Source organism: Erpetoichthys calabaricus, chromosome 13 (assembly GCF_900747795.2).
Source record: "Erpetoichthys calabaricus chromosome 13, fErpCal1.3, whole genome shotgun sequence".
Lineage (NCBI taxonomy): Eukaryota > Metazoa > Chordata > Cladistia > Polypteriformes > Polypteridae > Erpetoichthys > Erpetoichthys calabaricus.
Genome location: NC_041406.2, coordinates 38,537,370 through 38,565,289, shown reverse-complemented (window position 1 = coordinate 38,565,289; position 27,920 = coordinate 38,537,370). Strand labels below are relative to the sequence as shown.

Sequence of the window (27,920 nt, the reverse complement as noted above, 5' to 3'; positions counted from 1 at the left end):
GATTCTATTTGCTTTCAAGTTTGTAATTTTGAAATATAAATCAAATGAATTAGATGCTCAAATGAAAACTAAAAAATACAGCTTGCTTAAAGTGGTCAAAACAAAGGTGAAGTTATTACTTCAAGCAGTGTCTATATTAGGACAATATGATTTTATAAATTAAAGCAACGTTAAATATTCTGAGCATTAAAAAGTAATCCAAGAAACAGATTAATGTATCAAGGTACACAGGGTTATCATTCCTAGAAGTCTCGCAAATGTATACATTTCCATAAGGTAAGACCCCTTATTGTATCTACAGTGTGTATGTAAGCTTCAGATACATAAGTCTTTAATTTTATTTAATAATGTGCCTAAATTTTCATTTGATTTTGCAATGATTCAATCAACTTTTGATCTGTTTCATCAAATTTGAAATCTCATTTAAAGTACTTGTACTACTGTTTGTATGTTGATGTAGATCTTTGTAAAGTGTGAAGAAGGATAATAATGAAGCATACCCTTGAAAAGAATAAAGCTTTTTAGCAAAGAATTCAGTGTTAGGTAAAGCAAGTAAAATAATGCCGCAAACACGTGACACAGACAACAGGGAAGATGTAATTATAACAGACGTTTTACTCAACTATTTTGTGACTTTAATCATTGTAGATGATAAAGTAGCAGTTCACAAGGAGGCTCTCTGAAGTGGAGTGGCTGAATACAGTAATTCCTTGTTATATCGCGCTTCGACTTTCACGGCTTCACTCTATCGCGGATTTTATATGTAAGCATATTTAAATATATATCGCAGATTTTTTGCTGGTTCGCGGATTTCTGCGGACAATGGGTCTTTTAATTTCTGGTACATGCTTCCTCAGTTGGTTTGCCCAGTTGATTTCATACAAGGGACGCTACTGGCAGATGGCTGAGAAGCTACCCAACCAGAGCGCGTATTATGTATTAAATAAAACTCCTCAAATATATTGTGAGCACGGGGGCTCTTTGCACCCCTAGAGGATACGGCCGCTCCTCAAAAAACACTGAAAGATTACCTTCACATTGCTCTCTTCTTTGCTGGGCTTACATATGGCTGCTTTATCAAGCGATATGCTTCCTACACGGTGCTTCGCATACTTAAAAGATCAAACAGCACGTATTGATTTTTACTTTTCTCTCTCTCGCTCTGACATTGTCTGCACCTGACGGAGGGGGTGTGAGCAGGAGGACTGTTCGCACACCTTGACGATACGGACGCTCGTCTAAAAATGCTGAAAGATTACCTTCACGTTGCTCCCTTCTGTGCAGCTGCTTCGTGAAGCGACATGCTGCACGGTGCTTCGCATACTTAAAAGCTCAAAGGGCACGTATTGATTTTTGATTGTTTGTTTTTATCTGTCTCTCTCTCTCTCTGACATTCTCTGCTCCTGACGGAGGGAATGTGAGCTGCTGCCTTCCTTGCAACTGCTTTGTGCGGCGGTGCTTCGCATACTTAAAAGCCAAACAGCCCTATTGATTTGTTTGCTTTTCTCTCTCTCTCTGACATTCTCTGCTCCTGACGCGCACTCCTTTGAAGAGGAAGATATGTTTGCATTCTTTTAATTGTGAGACGGAACTGTCATCTCTGTCTTGTCATGGACCACAGTTTAAACTTTTGAAAAAGAGACAAATGTTTGTTTGCAGTGTTTGAATAAAGATCCTGTCTCTCTACAACCTCCTGTGTTTCTGTGCAAATCTGTGACCCAAGCATGACAATATAAAAATAACCATATAAACATATGGTTTCTACTTCAGCGGATTTTCACCTTTCGCGGGGGATTCTGGAACGCAACCCCCGCAATCGAGGAGGGATTACTGTACTTTGCAACAGCAGAGGCTGTTAAGGAGGAACCACATTTTATGACTTAATGAGGAGGTTCGTTGTCTGAGTGTGAACTGCAACATACTTTGAACATCTATATTTTGACCTAAATATACATGTAAATTATGTGTACACATTATTCAAGGAGTAACAGAAGTTTTCATAGTAGTCATACTTTTGTGTATTTGCACCATGTTATCAGCAGGTGGGGGTCAATAAAGTACTATCAATCTACTTAGCAATCTATCAACACAAATATAACAAGAATGATTGAAACCTGGAAAGTACAATATTCTTTATATACAAACTGAGATTAAAATATCTCGCTTTATATATTTTACTTGTCCTTACCATTTTATACCATGTTTATGTGCAGAACAATTAGAGCCAAAATTATTAAAGTTGATATCCTAAAGTAATATAATGGCTCTTATCAATCTTGTGAAATCATTCCAAATTCATAAAAAATGGTAGCATTGCAGAGTTTGTTGCTGGTCACATCTTCTAGGGGACAACATGTTAATAATCAAGTTCTTCAATGATAATTTTTATATATTTTTTGTATTCGAAGCCGTAACAGTTCAATTCATACACCTTACAAACATATATACCAATTTATGTTACTAATATTGCATCAAAATATGTTGTTATACTATCAATTATCAATATTTTTATTAATAAGAATCAGCAGTCAAGTGATTTATATTTTCATTTGTTGTGTTGCCCTTACATTTGACTTTTGCAGCCAATAAGTATGTGGCACTAGGATCTGGAAAAGATTTGTGTTTGTGCTGGGCTGACAGAAAAAAATATGTCACACTTTAAAATGAAGTATATTCCTCCTTTAAATTATGAATTGTAATTTTTTTTTTTAAAAAGGCCATATCCCAGACCACTATTTAAATACGTGTTTATTGGTATTAAGTCTTACAAGCTGTATATAATAAAAGACAAAAATAAATATAAACAACATGAACACCAAATTGATTTCTAAAATAGTCTGTGATGTGTCCTTCAGAGTCAAGTCATAACAGACATGATATCGTGCTCAACATCATAAAAATCCACATTTGTGAACACTTCATGCATGTAATATATCACTCACCCCTACTTACTACATATGGTACTGTATTTGAATTGATTAAGAAAGCTTGAATCATTTCTGCCTTTATTATCGCACCTTCTATAAATTCATAGTTTGTTGATTTTATTTTTAGTAAGACTCACTAAGTTACTTTACTATTTTTTCATCATACAAAAAAAATGGTTGAAAATGGAAGAATATTTAATTCTATTTACTTCTCAGTTCATTTCATTAACCTCTATAATGAACAATCTATCTTCTGTTGTGTGGGGTTGCTAATGTTTACCAGTTACACAACTGATTACTCTTGTATCCAAAAGAAAAAATATCTCGGTAATAAAGTCATCAATAAAAATAACCATTTAAGAAATGAGAAATTCATCAACCTTTTTTCACTAAACAAATTAATGCCACAATTTTTTGGAGGTGGTCTTTAGTTTAAGCTGCCTATAATCATACAGAGATTGTACATTCCCAGTTCTTACTAAAGGAGGACATACTGACACTGTACAATATTTCTATACAATAATATCTTAAATAATGGAAGCATTTCAAAACAGCATAGACTAGTAAACAATGCAGAAAGTTATATAATTTATAAAGAAAATATAGAGAAAACCCCCAAGCTGATGTCTCATACAACTATGTGTCACCTTTGGTGGATTTGCAAATGAGAAGTTAATTACCCAGATGTCCAGCACAAACAGTGTCTTCACAGGTAATATATCTTGAAAATAATTTGAGAGAGTCAGACGCAGCAACTGTCAAACCAAATATGGTATACAGTAAATGAAAGAAAATAAAATATTGTTTTGGAGATTATTCCCACATCAAAACATACGTTATCGAGGAAAATGTTCAGTATTCCTCTGGATTTTACACTTAGAAAGTGTGGCAATTAACTTAGTGCTTTACAAGTTATAATGATCTTAAATGGTTCTACTCTTTCATGACATCCTGTAGTTACAGTAAATGTTTTTTGCAACCTACAGACCTGGCTAATTTTAACAGTACAGTATTAAATATGACAAAAGGAGTTTTAACTTAAAACAAGTACAGTCAATTCTTGTTATCTGTGGAGGTTATGTTCCTGAAAAATGCAGCGGATACGGAAAACATGAATAACTGAAGCATTGATCTTATGGGACAATTTGGGATAAGTTGTGCCAGGAAGTTGGCTCTGGAGGAGTACAGGGACAGGCTGAAGCACCAGACCTTCTCTCTTTCCCCTTGAGGCTCAGTAATGATCCTTTCACAGGTTCACCTACACAAACATTGTTACAACTTTTTCTTCCACTACAGTTAAGGTCGATGTTTTTCTAGATGTTCCACTAGAGGCTGCAAACGACTGTAGTGAGGCCATTCCGAGGACCTCACTAAACCATCCAATCAGTACTAGCGACAGGCGGTGTATACAAAGGGCAGTGGCTTAATGAGTGTGAGCATATGGCAAGCTCCTGACCCCATCACGAATGGGGTACAATCGCTTACATGTTGATCCATTCAGTGTAGTGTATGTGCAGCCCCAGACATTTAGAACATCACAAAATTATTATCGGTCAAATATCATATTTCACTGGTATGCAGTGTTCATCTCTGCACCATTCCATGGTCTGCAGTGGGGGCCTTATTCTCGACTAGGCACGATTTGCCCATGGGTGTTGCAATAATAGTGGATAAGTGAATACGCAGAACGGAATCCGCAGATAGCGAGGATTTACTATACCTTATATTAAAAATCACAAAACAGGCAATGTAAAGTACAGCAGGCACTTAATATCTTAATATTTAACCACCTAGGTAAATGAAATGAGCCCTAAAAAATGAAGAAGTATTCTTCAATAGCTACACTTGTCAGCAAAATTTTTTTTTCTCCCATCAAATGTTGTAGGTGTTCTTTATAGATTTGAGCCGGGTTCAAATTGGGTAACAGAATTGCTCCATCATGTCCAGCTTTTGAGAGATGAAAGTTTAAAATGAAAAACACTATTTTAAAGAAAAAACAATATATATTTTTTTTTAGACTTAAGACAATACACGTGTAATGCAGTTTTATTTAAGTATAACTATTACTTTTAAAAAGTAGTCACTTGATAGTCTTTTCTTTAACAATGACCATAAAGTGTTTCAGAGGTGGTGACAAGAACTAGATAGACTTAACTCCACTTTACAATGTAATGCCTCCCCTATTTGAGCAACGTCAGAGAGCGCTTTAATGTTCTTATGGAAAAAAATCCAAATAAAATGGTTACTGTAAAGATATAATGTACCCGAGTGCCAAGTAGGAAGAGATAAGCTCCTCAACTACTTATTCACAGTTATATGCCTTTGTATTTCCAAGAAGCTTGTGGCACATACTTTTTTTAAAAAAATATTCTTTTACTGAACAAGATAATGTATGGATCAACCTGACCTGGCATATTTGTGTAAAAACCATTTAAGCAACAACATTCCCCGTTCTGGACAATAAAAACAAAAAACATCCTTTTAACCCTTTAATATAAATTCCTGGCTATTTTGAATAAATAAGAAGAGAGAAAAAAAAAACAGAGCAAAAATGTGCAGCAAATGTTTGATTTTGGGTTGCTTTCATCTCAGTTCATGTTACGATCAGGGAAGACTGCCACTGTTCAGCTCAAAGTATACAGTGGAACCTCTAGATACGAGTTTAATTCGTTCCAGCACTGAGCTTGTATAGCGAATTTCTCGTATCTAGAACAAACGTCCCCATTGAAAATAATGGAAATCCAGTTAATCCGTTCCGCATCCCAAATATATTAACATAAAAATCAATTTTCCTAACAAATAACACTGATAAATTATACATACTGTAATCTACCTTTAATAAATAACACTGGTAAATAATATAACTGATTATTAAAAGAATCAAAACAGGTGTCCAAAGTGCAGTAGAGCATTCAATAAATCTTTAAATAAATAATCCTTAAAACAGTTGTGAAGTGGAGGTTTAAAGTACATAAGAATAACAATCCTTTAACACGAAGTTAAAACGTCAACAGGAAGCAGTCTTCAAAAAACAGATGACAGTCCCCGGTGCTTCTTCTCTGTTAGCGTCTCACCTGCTTCTCCCATGCGGGCTCTGCAACAGGCGAGACACTTAATGCAGCTGACCTTCTCTACACCGTCCTGCTTCAGCTGTTTGGCTCGCCTGTTCAGCTACACGCGAGCCTGTACTCGCTCGCTCTCTCGCACCGACTTCCTACTGCTGCGGATTCCTGCCTCCTCCTGCAACCTCCGTTCTCTCTCCTCTCCTCTCTTTTCTTTTACTTCTTCTCCCCCTTAACCGGCTCGCGCTTCTCTATATATGCGGGGAAGACATGGCAGCTGCTAGGGTTACCACTTTTAATACAAAAAAATAAGGGACGCATACGTATTGATTCAAAACGGGACGCGCAATTTCATTCTCAAATACGGGACGATTCCGTATTTTAAAGGACAGGTGGCAACCCTGCCCAGCCCATCAGCCACAGGACAAATCATGGATGTGGGCAGTTTCCCACCTGTGCACTTAGGTGAGAAACGCAGACACCGCAGATCGCCCTGCGGCTCGCTACAGCTACCACGCCCCCTCCCTAAGCCGCGAGCTATACCCACAGCCTGGCTCGTGGCTCGTTACGTGAGCCAATGCTCGTATTTAGATCTGAATTTTTCGCTCATACTTTCCTCGTATTTTGAATTTCTCGTATACAGAGGTGATCGTATCTCGAGGTTCCACTGTACTTCAAATAATATTCAGAGCATGAACAATACACATGCCATAAAACAAATGTAACTTTTTTTTTTAATCAACCTTTTTTTAATCAAAACAGTGCTTTTCACAAAATCTAGCATCATGCAAAAATGGTTTGTGGCATAAATATTACAGTTTCAGAAATGGATTAAGCACACCTAAACCTATAAAGAAAACCTAATTTTTGTGTGGGAGGATTTTGATAGATAGATAGATAGATAGATAGATAGATAGATAGATAGATAGATAGATAGATAGATAGATAGATAGATAGATAGATAGATAGATAGATAGATAGATAGATAGATAGATAGATAGATAGATAGATAGATAGATAGATAGATAGATAGATAGATAGATAGATATACTGGTGCTACAAAGAGTTCAACTCATCAACATGTAATTAAGCAAATACTTGAAAAGAACTTTGTATTTTGCAGGAAAAGGGCATAATGTCCATGAGTAAATTATATTTTGTTTCCCAGAAATACTTGTCCTACACCAATAGATATGTGTTTTGAAGCTTTTGTCACAGCATCATAACATAGCTGGAATGTCCAACATGCTATGGCAAAGTCCCATAAATGGTAAATGCCTGTACCTACTTGCACCTGCTAACTTGGAAAAGTTGTAGTGATTTCCAGCCAGTCCTCCAGAGCCTCACTCTTACAGTCAATGTATTTGTGAGTTGCCTGTCTTCAAGGGTCTAGTGTGAATGTTGTATACTTTCAACTTACAGGGCCCATTTCCTCTCAGTTTCTCTGGAGCATGCCCTACAATGATAGAACATACTGCTCCCTTGTTGTCTCTATCTGCCCACTGTGACATGGAGTGGTGTCACTGTGAGTTTCTCATACTTTTTCTTTCTAGAAAGTCTCTGTTGGGTCTCTTCATTGATGTCACATTTGACTCTGATAATTATTTACCAACTGAAATAATAACTTACAATGCAATAAAATGCTTCATGATAGACAAAGACACTAAATCACTAGCTAAATCTTTCAGTCATATATACTGTATAAGACCAGACAGGCTATTACTGCAAGAAGGAAACAAACAACCAATAGGTTAACAAACCTTATTGAAGTCTTCTGAAGTTGCCCTCATTTCCTTCCAGGTCTTATTCAGCAGCTGAATGCAAATGCAAAAGAACTCCTCAAACGATCGATCATGAGTGAAGAACATGGGGTGGAAATCAGGGCAGGTTTCACTAGCTGTGAGAGAAGAAGAAAACTGTCCAAGTTAGAAAAAAAATCCACATTAAAAATTACCTTTTGGGAAAACTATTTTCTTGTTGCACTCAGATGTGCAAACTATTTCTTGCCAAGTTTTTGTTTAATTTTAATATTATACTTTTAACTTATATAAAACACTTCATGCCATTGTCTCATATACAACCTAAAATACATCCTTGAGATTTAGATGACACTTTTCCCTTAAAATCAATTTAGATTAATGCAAAATCAAAATAGTCATTTTTATTTAACTATCATATAGCACATCAAAAAATTCTAAATAGAGTCTGAAACAGGACAGATTTCACAAGGCTACAAAAAGTAAGAAAAAAAAAATCCAGTACACTGATTTAATCAGATAAGGAAAAACACATACAGTGCTTCATTTCTAAAGACATTTTTCTAAACACATTTTTTTTTGCTATTTAAAATTATTCTGTATTCTGATTTCCAGACAGTAACATATGGTGGATACATACTAGGTCACACACATTTTAAATCTGTGCCACTGTGTCAAATAGAACTTGCAATTAAAAGATTATAAAACTTAAAGCTGCCCTGCTCAGATAGGAAAGAATACAATATGTTGGAAAAAAGTGAACAAATTATATGGCATGTGCTGTCTGGGTTTTATTTACCTTGGTTTCCTGACTTAGTTATTTTAAGTGTGAGAAAGAGTCACTGTTAACTGTGGAGCTGGAAAAATGCATTTAGAGTCAATATTTCACTTAATAATTTATGGTTTAGAATCTATGTATACTTATATTTTGCATATACATGTTTGTGTTAGTTGAGGAACTAACTAACAATAATTCAATATTGTTCTATGTATAAAGTACAAAGTAATAAATGTGACTCCTACAGCATATATTATGCTTCTCTTGCACTATAAACAAGTGTGTATTTGAACCTATAAAAATATTCACTCCCAAGTACTGTAAAGCAACAGCATTCTAAAAGTCTGACAAATATATCAGAAAACTACAAATAAACAAATAAAATAGGTGGTATTCATCAACATTAACTTTCTGTGAAAGGTACAGTAAAGCTATATTAGTCGCCTAACCTTGAAATTTGATCTACTATTTACATATTACTAGAATCAAGGCTTACTTTACTTTGTAGTGCCCTATAATTCTATGTACATACAGCTCAACAAATGTTACACTACAAGAAAGTCTCAATTATCATCTTACCTGAACTCCACTACCTCTGTCCCATAAAAACAGTTTATTTTTGAATACTGCAAAGCCTGAATACATTGTCTCACTAGGAATCATTAAAATTTATCATCATACCAACAACTTTATATCAGTCCGCTTTTAAGATGTGTTTTCATTCTTGTTTGCTGTGCAATGAAAGACAAGACTTTGAAGGATTAAGAATATATAGAGTAAAATTGATTTATCAATGCAGTTTAGATATTTTAAATTCTTTCTAACAGTGACCGCAGAGCAAAAAAGAAAAATGGGTTAACGCTTTCTTCCATTTATTATTAATATATGAAAGGTCAAAAGGAAAAAAAGAAGTTCCATTCAAGCAATGACCAAAGCAAACCTGAATCCTTAGAGCTCTGAGACAGCATACTTATGCCACACTTCATATTTATCTACCCATTTTCCAAACTTCCTTATTCTAATAAAGAATCATGAGGTAGTGGTTAAAGAAATAGCATCAAAAACAAACACTGCACATACACGTTATCCAGAACTAAAACATTTTGCAACAGTGAGTGAAGGAATGAGATTGAATGAGAATGTATTATTATACGCACAGATAACAGTCAGATTCTGACTGTACAATGAAGATCTTACTTCGCATGCTCTTCCAAACACCAGTACACACAAATTAAACACAAGACAATACAATTAATGTGCTAATAGTCAAGACAATAGATAAGAAAAAACAAATTTCCACAATAAATACACCAGTTCAATGTAAGCACATATAGTGTAAATACCATGAATAGTACATAAACATATAAATCAAATAGTGAAATTGAAACATACAATCCAATTCACATATCAAATTTCATGAGGTGAACAGAGTAGACAAACCTATGTGCCAAAAAAGTCAAATATTGTAAGGGGAAGATGTAATGGACAGGAATCATTCACCCAATAGGCTGAATGGTGGACGAGCATCCGGTCCAAGGTTAGTACCTGCTTTCTGTTTAATGTACATTATTGGCAACTTGCTTCTGCCATCCCATATTCAAATATATGAAATTTATTTGTTAAAAGGACTTCTCATTAGAAAATTGATGGTATTAGAAAATAAATGACTAATGGTATGTATTAATGATGCAAAAATAATATCCTTTCATATGCAAAATAATACTTTACTCCAGCAAGATTGTCTTCGAACATTCATTTATGGATTATATCCCTAAGCCTGATTCTAAATGTACAAATATAGTATGAGCAACCAAGCAATTATTACAAAAGTGTGACAATTATTAATACAATTACAACATAATCTTGTTTCTGTTTTGTAATAGCTGCTGAATATAACAGTATTTCAATGGAAAATCTTTCTGCTAGGCTTTTAGTGATACACAAGGTCCATAAAGACTTCAGATTTAGCAGGGATGCAGAAATCTAGCAGCACTCCTAACCTACATTCCTGAGAAAATGCCTAAACTGCAGCTCGTATCAAACTTAATCTGTTAATAAAGGTGTAAATCAGAGTTGAGCTGATGCCTTTGCAGAGGTTCCCTCAAACAAAAAGGCACCCAAATGGACATTTATGTTAGGCTTGTGGCCGAGATCTGAACCTGCCTCGATGTGATTGACAAAATAACGCTCCTGTAAGCAAATACTGGATCCGTAACAGGAAGTGACCTAGATCCAATCACCCAAGGTTTCGCCATCCTTCAAAAACTAGATGCATTCAACTCTTCTTTCTCTCTCGCTCTCTCTTTCTGTGTAAAAGCTGAAAGCTGAGGAACTGCTCTCTCTGAAACCCAACAACTGACAATCCTCTTCTCTTTGGGGAGCCAAAAAATAGATATGCACTCTTTAGGAGCTGGACACCTGGTTCTAGCTTTAAAAGCCAGTCTGCCAAGCCAAGTTCTTTGCCAGTGACTAAGCCCAGACTGAGGAGACCGAGAAGCAGCCATTACTTCAAAAAGGGAACTTCAGCGACTAAACTCTATTGGTTTGCCCTATGAAGTTGCAGAGGACACAACAAATAAACAGTGAGCTTAGATAAGCAGCATCACAACATACTAGAAACAAAGCACCACGCAGCAAAAGTAAGAGTGCTCTCTGAATCAAGAAAACTCTTCCCGCTGAACCTGGAACAACAGCAGCAACTACTCCACACAACATCGGACATCTTCCTTACCGTGTTAGTATTATACAACTATTTATTTGTGCCAAGATAAATTAGAGCTCTAAATACCCAGACTCCTCTGTGTTATAGGTTTATATGTCTTGTATTCTGTCTTCTATTTTGATATATATATGCAGTTATGTGTCTATAATCCTTGTGTTTTTTAATAAATTGTATTATTTTGTTTCTTAAAGCAAGTGTGTTTGAGTTACCTTGTTATAAATATAATGACAGAAGAACACTACTTACAGAGAAAGGTAAGGAAATAGTGGGAGCCATTCCAATTTATTTAATTAGTTACTGGCATTGCCAAAAGGTAAAAGTGATTAATTAATTAACCAACTTAAAATTCTCTTCTTTTCCTAGAAGGAACAGCAGAATAAGAAATCTGAAACTGTAATGTATATGAGCTGATGTGAACATTATTGCTACTGGATATCTCATTACACAAGCATACTTTTATTAATTGGAAGAGGTATATTCTAAAGGCAGAAATAAAGGACTTCAGAAGAAAGCATCCATCAAGTACTGTATGTATTCTAGCAATCTTTAAATACAAATCTTATTACTTCCATTAAGAATATTGGCTATACACTTTAAAATACATTTATTCTTATTTCATATTTGCAAAAATATAAGGTTTTAGAATGGCTAAATCGAAGTCCAGACCACAACTGTATCAAGAACTTGTGAACCATAAAAGAACTCTGCATAGGTGAATGCCCTCAAATATCAATGAGCAGGAGGAATGCATTGGAATTTCTCTAATACAACAGGACAGATCGATAAGCTCCTATAGACAGGAATTATTTCTGTATAGTAGGTTTATAGGGTCATTATTGTTACATGTGCAGAGTATAGTGAAATTTTTACTTGCACTGGTTAATCAACACGTAACATGTCACTGCCATGATTTATTGTTGGTAACGTTGATTCTACAAGCTATAGAATCGTGAGATGTACTATAATTACTTTTTCACACATTACTTCCATATTTTACATTTCTTTTAATACACAATGAAAAAAAGTAACTCCTGTTATGTCAACTAAGGTTAGATTTGTCTAGTTTTAAGATTTGTTAGTTATATATAAAATGTATTTTAAAATTTTGTCTTTAAGAGCAAACTAAATGAGCTATGATTATGTCAAAGAAACTGACACAATAGTTGTTCTTAGTGTATTTGATTAAATATTAAAATCTGTTTTTCTGAACAAGCCAAAAAATTGTTTTTGCCATATCTTGACTTGTTTTTAAATTTGTCTTCCTTTGCAATTTTTCAGATCACCTATAATATTTCTAAGAGCTTCCTTGTATGTGACTGCAATATACATTATGTGTATATAAATCATATTTAACTTGCCATCTGTCTCCCCAGATTATCACCAAGTAGCAGAATGTTGCCACAGGCAATCACTTGAAGGTTGACTTGAATGCCTTGACTAATATAATTTGAGTAATTTCAAAATTAAAAGATGCCTGCTTTTAATAGTGTTTAAGTTAGATATCAGATATATTCGTATGGAATTTGGCTGATATATACAAGATTAGAGACAGAGAGAGAGGGGACAGACGCCCGTTGGAGGCAGACAGTAAGTGATATAGGAATGTCTTTTTTCAACTAAATGTTGCTTACATGATGGCAAATCAAGGTACAGTATGTACATAAGATATATCAACTAAACAGGACATTGTGCCATTGTGTTTTTCTCCTAATGTTTTCCATAAACAATTCCCTTTTGCTATATAACAAATTAACAGGAAGGACAAGCTTGTACAGCTGAATGGCCTGTATGTGGACAGAATTTAAAACAGAAAAGTCAATGAAAAAGTACAAAGTACACTTTCTGTTTTTACAGACAGTGCAAAGAGTACAAATTTAAATGTAATACCAACTATAAACCTTTCCGAATCTAAAACACGCACAAGAAAGAATACAATGAGATCAACTAAATGACGTACTGATTGTGAAACTAGGTGCAAAAAAAAAAAAAAAAAAACCTGCAGCCATGGAGCACCAAAGTTCAATGCGATATCTGAGTTGCACCTCAAAGCTTGTGCCCGTTGAATTTCTATTGCATATATTATACTCATAATAACAATATGTATTGTTCAAACCTAATAGAAGTGTGTTAATAAAATATAGAGTCTGACTTTATTTAACCCAGTGATCAAGTCTTTAATGGACGCTTACATTTTTCCCATATGCTTACAGTATATACAGCACTGTATATTAAACAGGTTTTGGGATGAAGAGTGTGGCTCCACTTCTTTTATATGAAAAATTACTTTTCACAGGGAAACTTTAAAGAACATTAATGATAAAAACAAAGACAAATGATAGTTTAGTAAAATCACCTGGAAGCAAAGCAAAATGATGAATGCGTCGTGAAACATGTCACCCTAATTATAATTATTATCTGACTGCGTCTGAATATGTAGCTGAAGAGCACAAATAAATTATAGTACAATAGAAAGACATTTTGTCTTTTGCAAACTAATTATACTTTATTACTTGGAATATGTGAAAAATAAATTACATTTTACAAATACAGTGCCGCCTGTGGAATATACAATGCTCTATTTTGATGATTAATCTTATAAAGAGCTTTTACTTTTCACTGGCTAAAAATTACAGTGATAAATTAAAATCTACAACTATGTAATTAAGTCTTAATAAGAAAAGCAACTTCAAACTAAAAAAAACCCAATCATCTATATTGTCCTTTTATTCATATTAATATTTATGAAGCAGAATAAACAAGGCACTTTCATATAGTGCAGCATAATAAAGTGAAAACCACTTGAAGCAAATCATTTAAATAAAACAGAAATTCATCAGGATGCAAATTAGAGTCAACAAAAACAAATCAATCAATTAATCACATTTATATAGTGCTTTTCTGGGCACTATATACGTACATAAAATGTATTATTATTACTATTATAGTTACTCAAAGTGTTTTACATAGATAGTGAGGAATCACTTCAACCATCACCAATGTGCACTATCCACATGGATGACGCGACAGCAGCCGTTCTTGCTCCAATATGCTGACTACACATTAGCTATTAGAGAGCTGTGAGAGAGAGATAGCTAATAAGGGGCAGTGGATTATTAGACGGCCAGAATGACCAGTCCATGATTGACAATTTAGACAGAACATTGGGAAAAACAGTACTTTTTTTAAAAAGACGCATAGGGATCTTTCATGACCACCAATAATAAGGATCTCAGTTTTACGTCTTATTCGTTAGATGGATAGATGGATGGATAGATAGATCGATCTTGATTTGTCCCCGGGGGAAATTTGGCTTTTTTACAGAAGATCTTTAAATAAATAAATACATAAATAGACAAATACATTAATACACACACACACTTTGGTCTGAGCACACACTGGAATGAAAGTAAAGCAAGAAGACTCAAAAGAAAGAAAAAGTTCTGATTTGGCTGTCAAAAGTCACTATGAGGCTATATGCAGACATACTGCTGTTGGTACAAAGCAGCCCCAGTAGCGTTTCTTGATACACTGCTGTTTAATAATTTGTTGGCTGAAAGTACACCTAAGTGCAATAGTTTAAAGTTACTATATAATGCGCTCTTCAGTCAAAAAACAGTGAACCTTTACTTTAACTATTTATAGATGTGAGAATGTAAAGATTTCATTGCCATAAGATTTATGCAGAATTATTTATTTAAGTAGGAAAGACAGGAGGTTAATTTTCAGCCAAGCAACTGAAATCTAGAGTAACTCTTCTAACTTAAAGACATTCGATTTCAAGGAGAAGCTAGACCATTTTCTTAGGGACTCAAAACTTCTGAAAGAATGTGAGCTGAATGCCCCATTAGTATTTACAATTGGTACTGGAGTTTTAGTCTATGTGTAGTTGTACTAATTTAATTTTCCATTACAGCTAACTTTAAGTTTTAAGATTTCTTTTACAGAATCTAAGTTAGTCATTGGTGAGGTGTCTTTTTAGCTTCTTAACTGGACAAGAAATGAAAGCGGAGGTATCATGATGGTTTGATAACAGAGCAGGACTTGGTCAGTCATTTCAAGCATCGTCATCAGCCCTGGATTCTTCCCTGCAAAATGAATGAATTCTGTTTTGTTAGATTGATAAATGCAAAATAGACAGATAGCTGTCTCACTTTTCTTAATTGATTGATTGATTTGAGAATAGAAATGTGTTGTGCTGGTGATTTTTCTTCCCATTAACCCTTTGGCATGTGCCGGATATTTCTTCTAAAATATGAAATATGACTTTTTGTTTCTGAATTAAAGTTTTGTGTGTAGTATGTTTGGTGCTAACCATCACTAAACACTGGGAAGAGGGCCTTACAAAAATAAATTTGTATACCTGGAATGATAAAAATTCTGACAGCTAAAAAATACCAATAAGAGAATACATCTAGAATGCTTAAATAAGGCTGTGGACAAGCTCTAAAACTTCATGAAATAGTGTCCGGTCTTTAATTGTCAGGAAGACTTTTTATTATATGTTGCTGTTATGTAGGTTTTAAAACACACACTCAAAATAACAGATGAATGAACTAATGCTTACTGTCTAAATTCATCTGAGAAGGTGCTGGAGCTGTCAAGGGGGTACTTGGCACTGAGATAATTTAGTTTTATCCTGACACAGTGCAAACTCATCAGAAGAATATTGTGTTTTAAAGTACAGTGGTGTGAAAAACTATTTGCCCCCTTCCTGATTTCTTATTCTTTTGCATGTTTGTCACACAAAATGTTTCTGATCATCAAACACATTTAACCATTAGTCAAATATAACACAAGTAAACACAAAATGCAGTTTTTAAATGATGGTTTTTATTATTTAGGGAGAAAAAAAATCCAAACCTACATGGCCCTGTGTGAAAAAGTAATTGCCCCCTTGTTAAAAAATAACCTAACTGTGGTGTATCACACCTGAGTTCAATTTCCGTAGCCACCCCCAGGCCTGATTACTGCCACACCTGTTTCAATCAAGAAATCACTTAAATAGGAGCTGCCTGACACAGAGAAGTAGACCAAAAGCACCTCAAAAGCTAGACATCATGCAAGATCCAAAGAAATTCAGGAACAAATGAGAACAGAAGTAATTGAGATCTATCAGTCTGGTAAAGGTTATAAAGCCATTTCTAAAGCTTTGGGACTCCAGCGAACCACAGTGAGAGCCATTATCCACAAATGGCAAAAACATGGAACAGTGGTGAACCTTCCCAGGAGTGGCCGGCCGACCAAAATTACCCCAAGAGCGCAGAGATGACTCATCCGAGAGGTCACAAAAGACCCCAGGACAACGTCTAAAGAACTGCAGGCCTCACTTGCCTCAATTAAGGTTAGTGTTCACGACTCCACCATAAGAAAGAGACTGGGCAAAAACGGCCTGCATGGCAGATTTCCAAGACGCAAACCACTGTTAAGCAAAAAGAACATTAGGGCTCGTCTCAATTTTGCTAAGAAACATCTCAATGATTGCCAAGACTTTTGGGAAAATACCTTGTGGACTGATGAGTCAAAAGTTGAACTTTTTGGAAGGCAAATGTCCCGTTACATCTGGCGTAAAAGGAACACAGCATTTCAGAAAAAGAACATCATATCAACAGTAAAATATGGTGGTGGTAGTGTGATGGTCTGGGGTTGTTTTGCTGCTTCAGGACCTGGAAGGCTTGCTGTGATAGATGGAACCATGAATTCTACTGTCTACCAAAAAATCCTGAAGGAGAATGTCCAGCCATCTGTTCGTCAACTCAAGCTGAAGCGATCTTGGGTGCTGCAACAGGACAATGACCCAAAACACACCAGCAAATCCACCTCTGAATGGCTGAAGATAAACAAAATGAAGACTTTAGACTGGCCTAGTCAAAGTCCTGACCTGAATCCAATTGAGATGCTATGGCATAACCTTAAAAAGGTGGTTCATGCTAGAAAACCCTCAAATAAAGCTGAATTACAACAATTTTGCAAAGATGAGTGGGCCAAAATTCCTCCAGAGCGCTGTAAAAGACTCATTGCAAGTTATCGCAAACGCTTGATTGCAGTTATTGCTGCTAAGGGTGGCCCAACCAGTTATTAGGTTCAGGGGGCAATTACTTTTTCACACAGGGCCATGTAGGTTGGGATTTTTTTTTCTCCCTAAATAATAAAAACCACCATTTACAAACTGCATTTTGTGTTTACTTGTGTTATATTTGACTAATGGTTAAATGTGTTTGATGATCAGAAACATTTTGTGTGACAAACATGCAAAAGAATAAGAAATCAGGAAGGGGGCAAATAGTTTTTCACACCACTGTATGCAAAGGATAAATTAATCTCAAAGGTATCTTACTAAGGTATTCGTGAAGCTGAAGGTGAGGAGTTTCTATCAAAATATGTTTAATTTGATATACTTTGTCTCCTAAAAACCCTCAACTTTTAAACTGCCATCAGCACTACAAATGATGTTAATGCCCCGCATTCTTGCTCCAGTATTAAAAAAACATGGCACTGGAAAACTGACAGGATTACAAAATGGTAGATTAAAAGATTAAAATATCTAATAAACTTAAAAAGTAGCAAAAACACAAAATATAACTTTTCAAACAACAATCTGTCAAAAGATAATTAGTCCTCTCCTGGCATGTTCATTTTGGCAGCATTTTCAATAGAACACTTCCTCTTATGTGTATGTTCACACTTCTGCACTCTCTGTGTTATTTCCTCAGTCACGTAACTCAGGTAATCCACAACACATCATTGAAATCAAATATATTATTTGGCCTCCTATTTATATCACCATGGAGGAATGCAGTGATTTTTTTTTTTTTAATATGACATATTTTCTGTATTTAGAGTAGATACATGAAAATGCATCATTGTACATATTGTTGAATTTGCTGAACAGGAGAATGCAAATGCAAGGAGTCTGAACTTACTATTTACTAGTAACTATCTTTGACAAGAATTGCAATTGCCATGACTGTCATCACAATAGGGAAAGGTGAGCATCGTAGTACCAGAACACCACAACACATGCCACATCGATTAGAAAATGACACGAATTAAGTGTTATTACCTATGTTTATTATCTATGGTCTGCCTATTAAAAAATACAGTATTTAGTTGCAGATGGAGTTATACAATCCCAGATCTCTTAGTGTCAAGATCAGCTTTGGGGGAAGGAACAACTGTCTTTAAAGCAGAATTGCAATCATTAAGCAATATCCATCCATCCATCCATTTTCCAACCCGCTGAATCCGAACACAGGGTCACGGGGGTCTGCTGGAGCCAATCCCAGCCAACACAGGGCACAAGGCAGGAACCAATCCCGGGCAGGGTGCCAACCCACCGCAGGACACACACAAACACACCAAGCACACACTAGGGCCAATTTAGAACCGCCAATCCACCTAACCTGCATGTCTTTGGACTGTGGGAGGAAACCCACGCAGACACGGGGAGAACATGCAAACTCCACGCAGGGAGGACCCGGGAAGTGAACCCGGGTCCCCAGGTCTTCCAACTGCGAGGCAGCAGCGCTACCCACTGCGCCACCGTGCCGCCTAAGCAATATCCTAATATATAAATTCAAATATCCATTGTGTTAAGAGGGCAATGTGTACAGATATGAGATTGATTGACAACTTTTCTTAACAGGCAAATCAGAGTGGGTCTAGAGAGTACATCACTTAGCTGTTAATGTGAGCTATTACAAGCTCTAAGAATTCCACTGTGCCAGATGTGAATGCCACTGAAAGGTGTTTTTCTTGAGCACTGTCAGTATAATGAATTTTCCAAAAAAAATATAACAGACAGGCAATGGGGGAATGAAAAATTTGGTGAATAATCTGATAAGGTTTTAAGAATGCAGGGTGAAAGATCATATCATCATGGTTGTACCAGCTTATTAAAAGGTCCATCTCACATAATGTTAATAGAATTATAGCAAAAAACATCTTCCTGGTTCAAAGGAAGCCTTAATGAACAGCTCTATGTTTTGAGTTTCAAAATGGACATAAAATTTATTCCACTCAATTGGAAGTGAGTTGTCAGTGATTTTACTGACTTTGCCTTTATAAGTGGTGACAGCTCACCACATGAGCTTACCCTGCCACATTAGCCATGAATCAGTGCCTTCAGACTGAGCTTTGTCCTTGTATTCCCTTTCAGGCTGTCTGATAGTCTTCTCAAGATTATACTGGGATTACTTATACAATTTCCAATTGCAGGATTTAAACACTACACTATTAACACTATAAAACATAGTCTGATTTTAATACAGTATTTGATTTTGCTTAACCAAACTGTTCATACATAGACATAATTTTGTATAGGGTATAACTGAGTATATTAATTTGGAATTGTGAATAGTCTCTGAATGCTCTCCACTAACTTGTTTCACAGCAGCCCAATAGTTTTTGTTCAGCTGCCTCTATACAGCTTTTGCTGTGGGTGTGGTACTTTTCAGCTTCTATCTGCAAATAGAAACCAGAATAACCAAAACACAGTCAGATGCGAAGACACGTCATGCAGTATTGTCTTTATTCCAGTTTCACAAATTAGAATATTACATGTATATCCCCAAGCAGTGTATAACATAAAGCTATTCAACATGAGGAAATTAATGCATTAAATATGCAGACAGTAACACACACATACCAGAAACTCCAATTTAGAAAACCTGTGTAGAGAATAAAGAAGGCCGATGCTGATGTGTGTGTTTATAATTGGGTTTTCATACTACATTTTGACGTGTAAGCACATAAGTTTTTGATATTTATTTATTGCCACTACTTTTTAAACATGACCAAGCATTACTAGGTCTAGGGGAACCTCAAAAGCAAATGTTATAGTTCTTCATACAGAAAAGCAAGGAAACCCTAATTCCAAATGAGTGTTTGTACAAATAAATTGTTTTATTTAACATTTAATTTAACATGAAATTTAACATTACAAGTTCTTCCCAGTTCCAGTGAGGACTCATTTAATGGGTCAGTAACGAAATCAAGAAGGAAAAATAAAAAAAGACAGCCACAGTTAGAGCGATGTTCGGTGTTAATCTAGAATACAAAAAGATAAATTTAAATTTGGATGGTATGGTATGCATGGCTAATATTTCTATCTCTCTATTATAAAAAGTAATCCTGTCCCCTGTCCTGATAGTCTACGATACGTGATCTTCTTCTTCTTTTTTTTTTTTTATTTATTAATTTTTATTGTAATCATTCCATACAAATAGATCAATTTATAACCAAACAAAACTGAAGACAAATCAAACCCCACCCCTGAGAAGGAGAGCTAAGCCAAAGGAGAATTGCTTAGGGCTTTTTAATAAGGCAACAATAAATAGAAGGGAGAAATAAATATACAGGTAAATAAGAGATGGAGAAGGGAATTAAATGTGTTAATAGTTATTTCTCTTATTCTAAACTAATATTGATTAGATCCTGCCAGGTTTTGAAAAAATTTTGTACAGATCTTCTAAATGAGAATTTGATTTTTTCCAATTTCAAACAATATAAAACATCGGTTTCCCACTGACTTATCAGAGGAAAATGAGGATTCTTCCAATTTAACAGAATAAGTCTGTGTGCCAAAAGTGTAGTGAATGCAATCACCGTTTGCTTGTCCTTCTCCACTTCAAGTTCATCTGGAAGAACCCCGAACACAGCTGTTAATCGGTTAGGAGGAATTGTGATACCAAGGCTGTCTGAAAGGCACTTAAAAATTTTGGTCCAAAATGATGTTAGTTTGGTGCAGGCCCAGAACATGAGACCCAGTGAGGCAGGAGCTTGGTTGCAGCGTTCGCAGGTTGGATCTTGCCCTGGAAACATTTTGGACAGTTTTAAGCGAGACAGATGGGCTCAATATATAATTTTTAGTTGAATAATTCTATGCTTTGTGCATATGGAGCTCAAGTGAATTCTCTGCTTTGCTACCTTCCACTCCTTTTCTAATATATTGATTAAGAGATCTTCTTCCCAATGTCCTCTTGGATCTTTGAAAGGTAGGGTCTCTAACAGGATTCTATATAATGCGGAAATGGTGTGTAATTCCTCAAAATTGAGCAGTATTTTTTCCAGCATTGTGGAGGGTGCGAGGTGGGGAAAATCGGGCAATTTCTGTTTAACAAAATTTCTAATTTGAAGATAGTGAAACAAATGTGTGGCTGGGAGGTTGAATTTTGAACGTAATTGTTCAAAAGATGCAAATATGTTGTCTATATAAAGATCTCTGAGCATTTTAATCCCAAAACTTTTCCAGGTATTAAAAACTGGATATGTTTGCGAGGGTTGAAAGAGACGATTCTCTTGCAGAGGTGCCACAGATAAAAGATTTTCCATCTTAAAATGCTTTCTAAGTTGGTTCCATATTCTGAGTGAGTAAAGCACAATTGGGTTATTAGTATATTTGCGATAACTTGCATTTATTGGAGAGCAGAGCAGGGAGTATAAAGAAGTACTGCAGGATTTTACTTCTATTGCGGACCAAGCCTGTGTATGTTCATTTATTTGTGTCCAGGTTTTTATGGCTTGTATGTTTGCTGCCCAGTAATAAAACTGAAAATTAGGTAAAGCCATGCCACCTTCTGCCTGAGGTCTTTGTAGGGTCGCTCTTCGGATACGTGGGTGATTTGAGTTCCAAATGAATGAGGTTATTGTTGAATCTAACTGTTTAAAAAATGATTTATTGATATATATTGGAATGTTTTGAAATAAAAAAAGAAGTTTAGGAAGGATATTCATCTTAACAATGTTAATTCTTCCGGCTAGAGTGAGATGAAGGGTTGACCATCTATGCAAGTCTTGCTTAATTTTTTCCATACAGACGACAAAATTTTGTTGATAAAGAGCTTTATGTTTACTTGTGATATTTACCCCTAGGTATTTAAACTGATCTGCTATGGTAAAAGGTAGGGTGTCCAATCTAATATTATATGCTTGTGAATTCACTGGAAAGAGTATACTTTGATTCAGATTAATTTTAAGACCAGATATCTTTTGAAATTCTGTTAGTGCTGTTAAAACTGCAGGGACAGTGTTTTCTGGGTCTGATATATATAAAACCATATCATCTACATATAGAGAAATTTTCTGCTCCAGTCCTTCCCTAACAATCCCCTTTATCTGATAACAATTTCAGCAGTAAACCGCCAGTGGTTCAATGGCGATTGCAAACAGCAGTGGCGACAAGGGACATCCTTGTCTGGTACCACATTCTAGTTTAAAGTAGTCTGAGCAAATGTTATTAATACAAACTGAGGCTTCTGGATTGGTATACAGTAGTTTGATCCATGCACAAATATTCGGGCCAAACCCAAATTTCTCCAATGCAGTGAAAAGGTAGTTCCATTCAATCATATCAAATGCTTTTTCTGCGTCTAATGATAGTAATATCTCTGGGGTGTTTGATTTTGCTGGTGAATATATAACATTAAACAAGCGTCGGAGATTGGAAGATAGGTGTCGGCTTTTAATAAATCCAGTTTGATCCTGTGATATTACAGAGGGCAGCACTTTCTCCATCCTTCTAGCTAGAATTTTTGAGAGTATCTTAACATCATTATTCAGGAGTGAAATTGGTCTGTATGATGCACATTGTAACAAGTCCTTATTTTGTTTAGGAAAGACGGTGATTAATGCTTGACGAAATGTTTGAGGTAGTATTTGGTTGTCTCTAGCTTCTGTAAATGTTGCCAATAAGAGGGGAGCTAGCTGAGTGGAGAATTTCTTATAAAATTCTACAGGGTAACTATCAGGGCCTGCTGATTTCCCGCTTTGAATTGACTTTATAGCATCTAGTAATTCTGTTAGCGTTAGAGGTTTATCCAGTTCCTCAGCACTTAAAGCATCTATTTGTGGTGTCTGTAATGTATCCAGAAATGCATTAGATTGCGTGTTGTCTTCTTTGAGCTCAGTAGAATATAAGGATTTATAATAATCTCTAAATGCGTGCATTATATTTTTATGGTCAATAATTTCTTCTCCATTCGTGTTGGTGATTACTGGTATTGCATTGCGAACTTCTTGTTTGTGAATTTGTTATTAGCTTTTTCTCCGTGTTCATAGTAATGATGTCTAGACTTATAAATAAGTTGTTCAGTTTCTTTAGTAGTTAAGATGTTAAGTTCTGTATGCAGGGCCTGCCTTTTCCTGTGGAGAGCTTCACTTGGACGCCTGGCTTGTTCTTCATTTATTCTAGTAATTTCGCTTCTTAGCTCTGACACTTTCTTGGTTTCTAATTTATTTCTGTGGGAAAGAAATGAAATAATCTGTCCTCTTAAGAAGGACTTTAGAGTTTCCCATAGTGTTCCTGCAGAAACCTCCGTGGGCGTGTTTGCCTCTAGGAAGAAGCTGATTTGTTTGGATATAAATTCTGTGCAGTTCTCGTCTGCCAATAGAAGAGGGTTAAGGCGCCATCTGCCAGGTGAGTGTGAGGGGCTTAATGATTTTAGCTCCAAGACTAGAGGGGCATGGTCAGAGATAACAATTGTGTCGTATTTGCATGATTTAATTGTAGGCAGGAAATTAGTATCTATAAAAAAATAATCAATTCTTGAGTAGCTATAATGCACTGGTGAGTAGAACGAATATGTTCTTGAGTTTGGGTTAAGAAACCTCCAGGGGTCTGATAAGTTATGATCATTTAAAAACTGTGTAATTGTCTTTGCAGTATTAGATGTCGTCCCCCCTGTCACAGGAGTCCTATCTAAAAGTGGATTTAAAACACAATTAAAGTCCCCAGCCATTATAATTTTATGAGTGTTCACATTGGGAATGGATGTAAATAGATTTTGCATGAATTCCTTATCATCGACATTGGGTGCATAAACATTTATCAAAATCATTTTACTGTTAAATAAGTTGCCCACGACCATCACATATCTCCCTTCAGGGTCTGATACTAGATCTGATGCTACAAATGGAACTGTTCTGTGTATGAGAATTCCCACCCCTCTAGTTTTCTTTATAAAGCTAGAATGGAACATTTGGCCAGTCCGGTCTTTTTGTAGTCTGAACTGATCCTTGCTTAGTAAGTGGGTCTCCTGTAAAAATACTATTTTAGCGTTCAAGCCTGTTAGGTGAGAGCATACTTTCTTTCTCTTTAATTCGTGATTCAGGCCTTTAACATTCCAGCTCACGAAGTTAACTGTCCCATCATGGAGACCATGATTCTGAGTTTTTAATGTCATTTTATAGTCTTAACTAGTAATGAGGCAGTTTTAATCTTAGTTTCAAGATTCCCCATGAGTTATTGCATTTTAGCCTATTGTTGCATTGATACTTATAGGGATTAGAAGAATAGATTAGATATAGCCTGCTCTCCTTCTCTCCCCCCTTTATCCCCCCACCCCCCCATTTTGCCTCCCCACATGAGGCTTGATCCCACTTTGCGATGTCCCGATCCTCTGACATACGAAGAGACAGAGCACGTCCAAAACAAAACAAATCCCACCCCGCAGTGGCTTTAGAGAATTAAAACAAAGAGATATCTATTGCAGCTGAATTCTAAATACTATCTGCCGAAAATGTAATCATTAACAGTCTTTAAGCTTAAAATAATCTTCAGCAATTTTGAGATATTAAGATAAAAAAAAAAGAATGAACCCTGGGAATGATTTTAAAAAGTAGTCTAGGATAAACATGGTAATTCCTAGTGTAATAGTATAATGTAATAGTATAAATGTAATAGTAATGTAATAGTAGAAATAGCAATAAACCCAGAGTATGATGTTAAACAGTCTACTTTAAGGTAGTTAAAAAAAAACCAAAAAAAACCAAATCCTACTTTAATTACTTCCTCACTCACGTCTATAACTCTAATTAAGACATAAATATATAATGTCCAGATAAAGAAAAGGATGTATAATTATAATACCAGTCTCTTTAAAAGTGGATCCGAGAGCAGATAGGTCCTTCCCATGCCTTGATAGAATACAGCTCCTTATTAACTTTCAAAAGAGTGTCGGAAACAGTTTCTTTAATTCCTTTTCAGCTTCTTCCTTGCTTGAAAAAATATAATATTGATCTTGAACTTCCACTTTCAGTTTGGCGGGATACAAGAGGCTGTATTTGATATCGGCTTTCCGTAGCAACTTTTTAATTTCAAAGTTGGCTGCATGTTTTACAGCTGTTAATGGTGAGAAGTCGGGGAAAATACGAATAAGATTATTTTCAAATATAATGCCTTGCTTGTGTCTGAGATGTGCCATCACATCAAGCTTACATTGTAATCGCTTGAGGCGGACAATAAAAGACCTAGGTTTAAAGGTACTTGACCTGTATGTGCGATAAGCAGCTGCTATCTCAATGTCGAGTTTAAAATCATCTCCAATTATTTTAGAAAGTAATTCTACTGCAAATTTCACTGGGCTTGAGCTTTCTCGTTTCTCAGGTATACCCTCAATTCTTATATTATTTCTTCTGTACCCATCTTCCAGGGCCGCAAGTCTGTCAAGTTTTTTGCATTCGGAATTCGCAGTTGTGGCTTTTTCATCTGCGTTAGACGCCAATTGTTCCGCTGTTTCAACTTGAGCCATGAATGCCTGCTTAACGTCATCCAGCTGATCTGTAACGTCATTAATCTGGTCGGCAAGCATTTTCAGTTTGGATCTATTTTCTTCGATGTGTTCCTCTAATTTCTCCAACATGCCTTTAAAGTTCACGTCAAAACGTTTAAATAGACGCGTTTCCCGGTCTTTATTATCCTTTTTAATCTCGATGATATCCTTCTTAAACTCGTTCTTAAGCTCATTAAGCTCATTCTTGTTATCCTTCTTAAGCTCATTTATGGCCATAGCCACGGCGACAGCCAGTGTAGCAATCATCTCTTTCAATTCGGACTGTTCGCTTAGGATTTCGTGCTCCGCAAGTGGAATTGCAGGTGCTGCGGGCTCGCGATGAGTAGATGAGAGCACATCCTGCAGGGCCTTTTCTATTCTTGAATGATCCTCAGAAATCGGCGATCCAGCGCGACCTGTATCACTAGCACCTTCGCTCCCATTTTCACTCTCGACTGGAGACGATACAATGGAACAGGGTGCCAGGAGATCTGCGCATTCGTCTGCCTGTTCCAGGTCAGTCTCCGAGAGGCCATACCTTGCACTCGGGCTGGATGTCTGTCCAGACTTTGAAGCGGCTTTAAGTTTCTTTTCCAGTTCTTTCTGACTTTTCTTCTTATTACTCATGCTTGTATATTGTAGTGGAAGTTCTTTGGTCGGGTTAAATACAGGATACCTCTATATAATATGAAATACGTGGGAAAATAAAGCCGCTGCTAGCAGAGCTCTGCTTCAGACGTATTTCTCCTATAAACGGACGAGACTGACGATACGTGATCTTCTCGGAAGATAATTTAAAGACCCACGAGATGAAAGAGACCTGCCATGGTGCGTCTCACGGAAACATAGAACGAGAGTCTTGCAAGACACACCCTACTTACAAGCAATATAAAAAAAAAAAAAAAAAAATCAGTAGTGTAAAGGCAGTCATGCAGCACACACAGCTCCAGGACTCTCAGTGCATATAAAGTGTATAAGGTCAATATGGTAGAAATGAATAGGGTAGAAATGAAATGAATAGGGTAGAAATGAAACGTCAACGATTAAATGAAGAAGAAAGAAAAGCGCAGAGAAAAGAGACCCAAATGCGAAGGAGAGAAAAAAATGCTAAAAAGAAAAACAATAATCTAGGTGCAAATTTAGAAAATAAGGAACGTGATGATCAGCCCGGAACAAGTGGAATGGAAAAAAAAGCACGTCCAATCGGGCGCGGAGAAAAGTGACTCAAATGCATTGGACAGAAAACAGAGCAAAAAAGAATAATCGAGGTGCAAATTCAGAAAATAAGGAAAGTATTTATCAGCCCGGAACAAGTGGAATTGAAAAAAAAGCACGTCCAATCCAGATCAGAATTAAAAGACAATGAGTAAAAGAAAGTAGAACTTCATAAAGATGTTTACAAACGTTGACGCTAAACACATGCAGAGCAGGTTAGAGACTATGAAACCAGTGAAATTAGAAAGGCTCAAAAAAAAAAAAAAAAAAACGGCGCTATACACATGTGAAGAAAGCTGCGACAGCAGCTACCCCAACCGAACGCGAGCAGCGTTATACATCCTGCAAGAAAGAATTCAACCACGCCCGTGGCCAGAAATAAAAGGCAGGTTTTGCTTTTACAACGTCACGCGAGACCAGGCAGTGAGCCATCATTTAAAACAAGTCAACAGACCTCTAACCTAGCAGTTGATGCTTGCCTACCAAAAGCAATCCAACATGTGTTCCCAGCTCTTAAAACAACAACGTGCGACAGGCAGAAGAGGCAGCTAGCAAGCAGCAAAAAGACAGCAAATGATCCAAAGGCATACCCTTAGCGTACGTTCAGCCGCAACACCCTTCACAACACAAGCAGTATTATACATCTGAGAAGAAAGAGATGTAACCTCGCGCGGGGCAGGAAATAAAGAAACAAGTATTGTTTTTACAAAAGTTTTTAAAGTAAAAGTGAAAATAATGCATATGTAACAATTCACAAGAAAATAATCTCTTTAAATTGTAGATTGCCTGCCTAAGGTAAAGTCATCCCTGATGAATGGGGACGTGGGAATGAGGGGTCCTTTCATCGGATTAGCGCTATTTCAGATGTGGAATGGCAAAATGGGGGAGGCGGCTTGATGAATGAGGTCTCCAG

General features: G+C 36.2%; 1 protein-coding gene across 4 annotated transcripts in view; it reads right to left on the bottom strand.

The window, feature by feature from the left end:
* Positions 1–27,920, bottom strand: part of elmo1 (engulfment and cell motility 1 (ced-12 homolog, C. elegans)) — a 516,270-nt gene that overhangs the window by 169,710 nt on the left and 318,640 nt on the right. For all 4 annotated transcript variants that reach the window (XM_051935959.1, XM_028818136.2, XM_028818137.2 and 1 more), the window contains one exon: positions 7,750–7,886. In XM_051935959.1, the coding sequence (XP_051791919.1) occupies positions 7,750–7,886 (137 nt within the window). The remainder of the gene's footprint in view (positions 1–7,749; positions 7,887–27,920) is intronic.